General features: G+C 33.8%; 1 protein-coding gene and 1 long non-coding RNA gene across 2 annotated transcripts; one reads left to right on the top strand and one right to left on the bottom strand.

The window, feature by feature from the left end:
- Positions 1-234: 234 nt before the first annotated feature.
- LOC109209804 lies at positions 235-2527 on the bottom strand. Its single transcript, XR_002065433.1, has 2 exons — positions 833-2527; positions 235-709 (listed from the first exon to the last, which is right to left on the bottom strand). It is a non-coding gene; the product is annotated as an uncharacterized LOC109209804 (long non-coding RNA).
- A 5943-nt stretch (positions 2528-8470) lies between these two features.
- Positions 8471-9644, top strand: LOC109209808. Its single transcript, XM_019373145.1, has 3 exons — positions 8471-8717; positions 8836-8984; positions 9097-9644. Exons 1-3 carry the CDS (start codon positions 8601-8603, stop codon positions 9140-9142), a joined length of 312 nt encoding a protein of 103 aa, XP_019228690.1. The 5' UTR covers positions 8471-8600; the 3' UTR covers positions 9143-9644.
- The last annotated feature ends 1348 nt before the right edge of the window (positions 9645-10992 follow it).

Below are 10992 nucleotides of genomic sequence, written 5' to 3'. Positions count from 1 at the left end.
ATTCTGGCATGAATTACTTTTTTGTGATACATGTGATATATAGATTAAACATGTTAGAAGAATGTTGAATTTTATTTTTATGTCACGTGCTTGTTCGTTACATAATTTTGAATTATTTATTACATGTGATGTAAATCAATTTAGGACTAAGCAAGCGCTCAGAAGATTTCATTTACCAAAATCCACTTAGAAACAAAGTCAAGCGCTCAGAAGATTTCATGCTTTAAGAAAATCTAAAATCTGAAGTTTCTCATTCCCGTAGCCTTACAACCAAAACTTCTAAATTCTCGCGGAAGAGCTTAGTTCCTCAATTAAACTATAGCTTGCATCCTAAATCAAAAGTTATCAACAGGATAATATAATATATATAAAAAATAAACGATAAGTGAGCCAAAAGTTCTTGTTATTGTAGGGGGAGAGTTTACATTTACTATTTTAGAAAAAGCTCTACCAATGTGTTTACTCATATAGAAAAATTGTGTGTTTACTCCGCAGGCCTTGGTGTCTCCTTCTATCTTCTACTTTTTGTATTTCAATTGATCACAATATATCAGTTGACCTCAAAAAGTTAGTTGTTTCATCTATGTGCATGATCAATTGAAATACAAAAAGTATTGATATTAATCTTAGAATAAAAATCTTGAAATTCCATTGACCGACCTGAGATTGTGTTCATATAGACCAGGCAGACGTTTCCATCATTGCACACCTAAGAATTTAAAATGAGTCAGAAAGAAAAGTCAGCAAATAGAGAATTGAATGATCTTTTATTGGAGAAGGTGAAATAACAATAGTTACTAAAAATAGTTCTTGCATATAAATAAGTATTAACCTTCTCCTGTAAATTGCAGCAATTCACCCCAAAGGGAGAATCATGTTCATCCATAGGGAAAGCACCATAACTGTGACTTTCTCTATGCTTTTGCACATGAACTTACAAATATATTCCTTATAATTGTCACCATTGTAACTGTCAACTGTCCATTTTGCCAAATTCTATGCCCCTGCACTATTTTCCTTAAAATTCTTTGGAAGATGTTTTAGTTGAATGAAAAAAGCCAAGAGGGAAAAAATAAAAGAAAGCCAGTAGAAGAGCGATATTTACCACACACTGAAATGCTACAAAAACGCATGAACAAACAATTACCACAATGAAGCAAAACCTATAAGCAAAATAAAACAAAGAAAAATAGAAAAGTACCAATAATAGGCAACTACAGAAAAAGCTAGAAAATATCCAAAATTACTCCAGTAAGTGACATGTATTGCATTGTTCATTTTAACATTCTCACTATTAAAAATGTGCATGGATTTTACTGTACAATTTGAAAGATCGAAACCCCCCAAAATCATCCTTTATTCCACTTGTATAACTGAAGAACATCAAGAAATTAAGCTAAAGAAAGACCAAAAAAACATGATAGAACAAAAGTTCTTAATTGTTTATTGTGATTGAGGTGTTCATTAATATCCAATTAACTTATTTTTTAGAGTATTTTGATTTGTTTTGCGTCATCTAGAAATTAGTTTTTTGCCCAAAAGATCTAAGAACTTAACCGATTCTCTTCTTCTCTATCTACCCCTTTTGAAGACAATTTAAATTTTAGCCACAAAATTTGGAAGTGTGGAGAGATTTGGAAGAAATATGCGCAAAAATGAAAAAAAATCACATATGAAATTGTAACACTCAACTACGAAGATGGAGAGAACTGGAACCAACACCATCCAAACTACTTCATCCATCTCTTTTCAATTTCAAATCAGTGTTCTAACTCCAAGAAACTAAAGAAGCTAGTCTAATACCAACAATAGCAGCATTTGCTTTCCTAAAATTTAGTCTTGCATAATACCAGATATTCTCTTGCCTAATAGTAACCTGAAATTTGCAAAGCAGTCTGCTATTCCATAAATTGCATAAGACCTAGAAACTACTTTGCCCAAAGATATAATACATTCACTAATTCTCTTCTCCATAGAAGAAAAAGTTAAAATGAACAATAACAGCAACAATAATTTTCAGCATGAAATCAACAAATTTTTTGGAAAGAAGTAGAAGGAGATTAAATAAAAAAATGGAGGTTAATTTACCTGAAATTACTGAGAAGATGAATGGATATATTAAGAGAGTTTTGATTTCAATTGCGCTTCTAATTTCTCCATGTACAACAGTATATGTGGGTTTCTGAATTGCAGTCCATTGATTGAGAAATTGAAAACCTGACTCAGAGCATGCTTTGAGGTTTGGGCTGTTCTGAGGTTTTTGTTGTGAGATTATCACTATGTAATTCATTTTATGTTCATTGATGATCGAAGAGGATGTGCTATGTTAGCGATCAGGTTCGAGTTCTATTTGAAGTTGTTGGCAACGATGGATAGAGGTTATTCTGTCTCTGATTTCTATTTTGAAAAGGTGCGCTATGTTTCACAAGCCGGAAAGCTACTGAGATTCTAGAGTTTGTGTCAGAATTTTGTGAAGGAAATAAAGCCACGCAGATTTACACATAAAAAATTAAATGGCAGAACAAAATGTCACTTATGCAGTTGTCGACCATCTTCTCTCATATATATTTATATATATATATATATATATATATATATATATATATATATATATATATATATAGATGAAGAAAGGCCCGTATACGGGCCCAACATTGTACTCTTAGTCAATTAATTTTTTGATAAATAAATCGATCCTTGTTATATTCATTTAATCACGGATCAATAATGATATTGGTGATCACAATTTATAATTTGTTTATTTTAATAATTTACTTAAAATTAAACTATAAATTATAATCTGTTTAAGTTGCTCCAATTAACATAAAATAACTACGTGCTATAATACTCATTTTTAACATCCATATCAAACATAAAAAAATCAAATTGAAAATTTAATTTCAATAGTATTATTTTCCCGATGTATTTGAATATTTTACAAGAGTAAATATTAAACCTACAAGTGTCATCTATATTAACAAAATTTCTAGAATAAGAAGCTTTTTTTTTTAACCAATATATCTGTAAACTATTCTTGAATACATCTAAATTGAGTCCGCAATAGTTTTAACAGTGGAAACAATCAGCTACTTGATGAAAGTTAACATGAACAACATCATTCTTTACAATGCGATAAAATATGAAAAAAAATTATCATGATTTTATTTCATGTCTTGTATATAACAAAATCAAGAGAAATATTTAGTACTGTAAATAAAGAGAACTTCCAAGGGGACTTGCATCCCTAAAGACGTAATTTACTACTTCAAACAAAGAGAACCAAAGGCACTAAATAAATATTAACCTGATATAAATGGTAGTGATTCAATTATTCATTATAGTAGTTCAAATTATATTTTATTACAACTCATTTAAATGATGTTAATTGGTGATAAGATATTAAACATTCGATAGAAGTCGATATAAATTATTGTTGGGTTTTTAATTTTTTCTTAATTAAGGAGATAAGAGAAATATTTTTATCTTTTTTATAGATTTATCATTTGTTAATTTTCATAACGAAACACTATAAAAAAATTATATCAAATAATGTTTAGTATAACTCATTGATACTTGAAAACTTAGCAGGGAAGAATAAGTTCAAATCATGTAGATTAAATTTTCACATAAATTAAGCATATAAGAGATAGTCCCTTAATAAAGTATGAACAAATCTCATCACTTAAATTAACTTTTGAGATTTAATAAACTATACTTTTTAAAATTATTTTTGAATATGAAATTTCTAGATTGAAATCGCCTTCAAATAGTGTGGATAGATGAAAACCTTTTAATTTTAATTTATAATTGCTTTTAAACAGTATGGTTAAATACGAAAATCGTTCAGCACGAAATCATAAATAAGCTCTACCAAGGATTGCCAAGCATTTGGTACTGAGTTTCCTCCAAATCTTGTAAATATTTACCGATATTTCTTTTTGTTGCTCTATTATTTAAAAATTAAGTTTACTTTCTCTGTGTAAACTTCTAATTGACTAAACCAAAATTAGTAATTTTACCAAATGGGAAAAGGAACGTTACAAATGAGTATTTGCATGCTCTACTCCCTGCAAAAGTAGTCTAATCATGAAAAATTTAAAGGAGTGTTATGGTTAAGGGAATGTGGGGTCCACGTGTATCAATGACACTTTGCATTTAACAATTACAAATAATGTAGGAGTTTTTCTGAAATGACATATATATCCTTGGTCGACCATTTTTCCTTTTCTATATAATAGAAATATAGATATAGATATAGATATAGATATAGATATAGATATAGAATATAGAATATAGAATATGAATATAGATATATAATATATAATAATATTAATAATATATATATATATATATATATATATATATATATATATATATATACACACACATTTCTGAATTACATAAACTAGTAAATATAAAATTCTAAACAATTTAGGTTTCCACTCCAACTTTGATTTAGTATTCCGCCGGATGTGTTACTTTTATTAGAACGGAAAAGGACCAAATATACCTCTCTACTTTCAAATATCGTTTACTTGTACCCTTCGTTATACTATTGGGTTATTCATACCCCTACCGTCATACTTTGTAGCAATATTGCCCTTAATTTGGACAGAGTGCCACGTGGCAGCTCCTGAATAAAACTTTCCATTTTATTTTAAACCCGATCCGCTACCCACTTAAAACCCTAACCCGACCCAATTAAAACTCAACCCACCTTAAAATCTACGAAGAAACACACAAAATACACCTCAAAACTTACCCTTCTCCCCTGTTTTTGGATTTCGATCAAAACATAAGCAGGTCAAAATATGTTTATAATGAGGATTTTAGTGCCTATTCCTGCGTTGTTACTCAAACCCAACAGGAATTAGACAACCCCCGCTCCCAAAAAGAAATCTGTAAATTGTTTGGAATTTGATATTGACTTTTTATTAAGATCTCAACGTAATAGGCCGATTGAAACAAGAAGAAACTTTCAATCAGAAGAAACATTTCAACAATCAGAAGAAACATCATAATAGCAGGAGTAGTCTATTTTTTCAAATGGATTTGACGTTAATGGCCATTGACTAAGAACCATAATGACATTCCACCCATTTTTACGAATTTGGTGTTGTGAAATGTTTATTTGATTGTTATATAGGCTTTAGTGTGATACGAATTAAAATAGAAGAGCTTGGAGCAACAGGTGGAACTTGTACAAGAGGCTTGAAATGTTGCACCGTAAAGTTAGCGATAGGCTGATTAGTTAACAAGTTTACTTCTTGCAATTGATCCACTTAGTTTGCTTTATTATTTAATTGACCCATTGTAAGTTTTCCTTATTTCTTTTTAGTCCCTAGGCCCTTGCTCATGTCTTTGAGCTATATGTATGAGCTCTACCCATTTCAGAGGCTTATGAATGAAAACCCTTTTATTTTATTTGTCTTAATTTTTTTATTCTTAGCTTTAGCTTAGCCCTAGTTAGCTTCTTCTTCTCTGAAATTCAGCAACCGTAACATAGTGGCTGGTGCTAAAATGTTGAATCTTAAATAAGATGCACTACCTTGCTTTTGTGAGCACAGAAACAGAGCAGTCATTTGATATTTACCCCAAGGAAAAAGAGTTGACGTTCTCATGAGTACTCAGAAAAACTTCTATTGCTCTATCGCCGCAGGGGCAGAGAACCCGTTGCTGTGATTTGAGGTCTCTAGAGTTCTGAGTTCTGAATATTAGTTGGTTGTTTCGCTGAATGATTCTTGAATTTTTTTTGTATTTTTGGCCAGATCTATAAAATGCTCAACTTTCCGATCAAGAATGAAACTGATCATGTTCTAATCGACCAATAAACTAGCTGTTATTTCAAATGAATATATCATATTTGATTCCCCTAGTTTTTGGATTTGGGGATCTGTTTTATCGAGGGGAGAAGGGTAAGTTTTGCGGTGTATTTCGTGTGTTTCTTCATAGATTTTAAGGTGGGTTGGGTTTTAATTGGGTCGGATTAGGGGTTTAAGTGGGTAGCGATCGGGTATAAAATAAAATGCGAAGTTTCATTCAGGAGCTGCCACATGGTACTCCGTCCAAATTAAGGGCAATATTGCTACAAAGTATGACGGTAGGGGGTATGGATAGCTCAATAGTATAACGAAGGGTACAAATAAACAATATTTGAAAGTAAAGGGGTATATTTAGCCCTTTTCCGTTATTAGAAAGGCCTTGAATTCTGCAACTAGAATATCTTTCAAATAGCAGGGGGGCACGTTGCGGGGATGTTCATTTATTCATGGCGAAATACATAAATAGCCCCTTTAAGTTGTCCTCAACGGTCAGGCAAACACCTCAACTGAACCCTTTATTATTTTAACACTTCAAGTGGCTTTTAGGTGTATCAAGTAAATACCCGAATACAGCAAATCATATGCGTGAATCTCACTTGCGGGTGACATGTCAAATGAACCAATTACAGAACGACACAAATATTTTGTATTAAAAAAAAAACTTGACACGTGTAATTAAATAAAAAGAAAAGGTTTATAAAAAAAAGACTTTTTCCCTTATTTATAACTAGTCCAGCTCATCATCATTAATAAAATCCCAAGTCTCCAACTCAGGTGGGGGAGAATGCCATGGGCGGCTTTCCAGCCATGCCCCATGACCCCTTGGGCGCGCCCCGTGGCGTCCTAGCAAACCTCCCAATGCCTAGCGCCACGGACGGCCCCGTGGTCTTGGCCGCGCTAAGTGACAAGCGCGCAGGTGCCTCTGTCGCCCCACCGATATCCCTCGCGAGCGCCAAGCCGCAGGCAGAAGCCAACAGCGCCGCGCGCGCAGACCGTGATGCCAAAGACACTGCTGCTGACAACAGACCTGCTGCTGCCTTATAGAAAACTAAGTCATTTTCATTGTAAATATAGAGTAGTTTTATTTCATGTACTTCCATTATGTTTCTCTAGCTTAGTCAAGTCTAGTCTTGTAACTTTGGATTTTTTTTTTTAAGTACTATTAGGGGGGATCAAGCAATCAAAACTTTCTAGCAAGCAAGCAATTCTCTGCACTGGTGTCTCTCCCCCTCGACACCGCGTTGCTTTTCTGTAATAGCTTTCATTAATGCAATCAAGCTTTCTTTCATTCTGAATTCTCATTTCTGTTCTCTCAATTGCTCTTGACATTGGTTTTCCCGTACGGCACTGACAATCTCGTCTAGCGTACGGAGGGGACCTCAGTTGGCGGACAGCAACTGCACTGACATCAGTTGCCTAGCCTTACGTCTCAGGAAGGCGCCGCGTAACAGCGTGTACGTGTATGTCGAGTCATGTAATATATGATTTATTGAATTTGGAGTTTAGACATGGTTCCTTCTTGCTAGCTAGTATTTGTGGTACTACTTGTGTATCTCGAGTCACATAGTATACGATTTATTAAATTTGGATTTTAGACATGGTTCCTTCTTGCTAGCTATATGCATGTGTATGTCGAATCATGTAATATACTCCTTCAGTTTCAATTTATGTAAACCTGTTTGATTGGGCACGAGGTTTAAGAAAAAATGAAGACTTTTGGAATTTGTGGTCCTAGACGTGTCAGAATGGGGTCCAGAGTATTTGTGTGGTTATAAAATCTTCTCATTAAGGGTAGAATTGAAAGTTTAAGCTAAATTGTTTCCATATTTAGAAAGGGGTCATTCTTTTTGGAATGGACCAAAAATAAAATAAATTCACATAAACTGGAACTGAGGGACTATGTTTTATTGAATTTGGAGTTTAGACATGGTTCCTTCTTGCTAGCTATGTGTTTGTGGAACTGCATGTGTATGTCTGAGTTATATTGTATACGAAATGTTTGACTTAGTATGAAATTTAAAAAATTAAAGAAATTTTTGACATATAAGCTAAGCATACATAAAATATCAAAATTATTTTTAAAACAAGGGACAGTGAGACTTCTATATGTCTTTTCCTTTTTCTCTTTTATAAAAGATTTACTCTCTTCGTTCTAGTTTATGTGAATCTATTTTCATTTTCGGTCCATTTAAAAAAGAATGGCCCCTTTTTAAATTAGAAAATAATTTAACTTAAACTTTCAATTTTACCATCACTGAGAAGCTTTTATAGCCACAAAAATACTCGTGACATATTTAATACCACAAGTTTCAAAAAAATTATAACCAACAAAAATTTTATGATTTGTTTTGGACCATAAATTTTAAAAGTGCTCACATCTTTCTTAAATTTCATGTCCCGTCAAATAGGTTCACATCAATTGGAACGGCGGGAAACTTTTATATCAATTAGATTCCATCAAGTTATATCATTTTTACATGAAAAATGAAGATGTTAAGTAAAAAATACTATCTTCTTTTTGTGACAGATTAAAAAGTGAAATATCATATAAAATGGGAAGAGGAGTAGAACTAATACTCTATCAGTTTTTAAATTCTTAAATTTCATTAACAAGCTCAATAAATATGCACTTAACCTAAGTGAGTTATGTAAAATTAAAAAGATTGATCAACTTTACTATAATTGAAAACGAACTTTCTTCTTCATAGCCTTATCTCCTTGTTCTGCACAGCAAAACTAAAAGCCTACAAAGAAGTGAGAAACAAAGGGCGCATTCGAATGATTCCACCACTTCTGCGCACGTTAGCAAAAGGCTCCGTTATCCTTATTGGTGGATCCATATCTATCTCTGCACTCACCACTTCAATCCTTCGCCGTAAATCCTTAATTAACAAGGTAAATTATTGGTTTTTTTTCTTTTGATAATTTATTTTCTGTATTGTAGAATCCCATTTTCAGAAAATCTATGATTTTCACATTCTTTGATTATTTTTGTGTGGCATTATATATGCAGGAAAAGTTCGGGAAGTTTTGTGGGTGTTGTAGAGGAAAGGGATTTTACATATGTAAGCTGTGCAAGGGAAACGATACAATAAGATGGTCTCCGCTGTATGATCCTGTGTTTATAAATCCATGTGTTTGCCCTACTTGCGATGGTCACAAGTGAGTTGCTTCCATTTCAATTTCATATAGTTAGAAATAAATTAATTCAAGTAAATCCGCAAATGAGAATGTGAACTGCAAAAGTTTTAAAAAAATTTGTTAAATTTTGTAGGGTGCAACGATGTCTCAATTGTTTGGGAGATGGACGGGTGGTGTAATTAAGAGTAAAAGGTGTTCGTTGAAATGCACTCTACCTGTTCGATATAAAGACCATGCCAACATTTGTTTCCAAAAGCAGAAGCAATTTTATCTTTTAAACATGTGGGATTCTTTTAACAAAAAGTTTTTTTTTCCTTGCCATCATCGGCCTATACAACGAAGCTGGGGAATCAGCAGCCGGACATTTCTGCCGCTAATTCCTGAACTTGAGCACAGACGCGGATGCAAGATTTAAATTTAGTGGATTCAACTTTTAAGGAAGGGGAGTCTTGGCGTAACTGATTAAATTGCTGCCATGTGACCAGAAGATCACGAGTTCAAGCCGTGGAAACAACTTCTTGCAAATGCAAGGTAAGGCTGCGTATAATAGACACTTGAGGTCCGGCCCTTCCCCGGACCCTGCGCATAGCGGGAGCTTAGTGCACTCATTGAGATTTTTAGCATTGTACTCATTGTACTATTAAAATTATAGGTTCAAATCTAATACATGTTGCTATTTTAGTAGATTTTTATATATAAATTTATACTGTGTCAGAAGTTATGAGTTCAGTTGAGTCCGTAGAAAGGCTACATCTTCTTCTGCTTGAGCGAGTGAAGTAGTACCACGCATGAATGGAGCAAAAAAAGAAGCAAAGAGAGTTGTTCTCATTTGTCTGCTGCGCATAGGCATGGCTTTTATTGATCCAAACTGGGGTGTAGGATTGATGATAATTCCCTTGGATACAATATTTTCTTTCAACTGTGTTGAATATAATGTAACTGATATTTAAATTTTACCTTTTCCTAATCAAAAAATATAGTGTCATTGGTATTTTTATCTTTCGTTAAAACCGTTCTAAGATTCTGATCAGTAACTTAGAAGCCTCAGGGAGCAATGGCCTTCTGGATTGCTTCCACGGTGCAAACGTGCTTCATGATATTCATTGTCTCGAACATCAGAAACTTTTACATAAAAATGTGGGCATTTTATTAGGCTTTGCGCTTGTTATGAATACAAATGAGAATTTCATCTGAAGTTGCCAGTCCTACAATACTTATCAAGAATTTTATTAAAAGCTGCTTACATACGAATCAATCTTAGGGATGATATGGAATATCAAGCTATAAGTGCATACATTTACTGTTCTAGAGCTCTCCACGAGTGCAGTGAGAATGAAGGGCGCTGGCAAAAGGCCATGAGTAGGTAACGAATGTGATTAATGGATCTCTGATCGAGAAATCGTATCCAAGCTGGGGTTGGTATTCGCCTCTCCCTGATACACCAACCAAAGATTTAGTGCTTTTCACCTTTCCGCCAAACCAGAACGAGAGCCAATCGGGTCGATATGGCCCTCTCCACGAGTATGAGGCAGCTTAGTCGGGAGTAGAGTGGAGATGAACCTAATGCAGCAGTCCTCATTTTCGCAGCGTGGAGTCAGAGAGATGAGGACCCTATATATGCGTCTTAAGAGAAAACCAATCTTCTTATCACCTGTTTACATAGGGTTATACAAGTCTAATTATTCTTCCCATGGTATTCAATATTGTGTCAGAAACGTGATATACGCAGAATTTTCCGTAAGCGATTATTGACATGGCAAAACTGCTTAAAAGATTGCCTAACATCTTCATATGAGAAATGGTGCATAACCTTACGGGTCATTTGGTTTAGAAACAAGTTGGTAGCAACCAATACTACATAATAATAATGCCAGAACTCATGCGGAGATTAAACCTCCTCGCTACACCAACCAAACGACCCCCATGGTGTTAGGTTCGCTCGCCACTTATCGCCTGTCAAATATTGAGCCTGCATAAGGACTATGCGTTTTTGGCTATATTTTGAAAATAACTTATAAGCCAATTGATA

Source organism: Nicotiana attenuata, unplaced genomic scaffold, assembly GCF_001879085.1.
Source record: "Nicotiana attenuata strain UT unplaced genomic scaffold, NIATTr2, whole genome shotgun sequence".
In the NCBI taxonomy this organism is placed as follows: domain Eukaryota; kingdom Viridiplantae; phylum Streptophyta; class Magnoliopsida; order Solanales; family Solanaceae; genus Nicotiana; species Nicotiana attenuata.
Note: the sequence above shows the minus strand (reverse complement) of the source record. Positions and strands in the feature narration are given on the sequence as shown.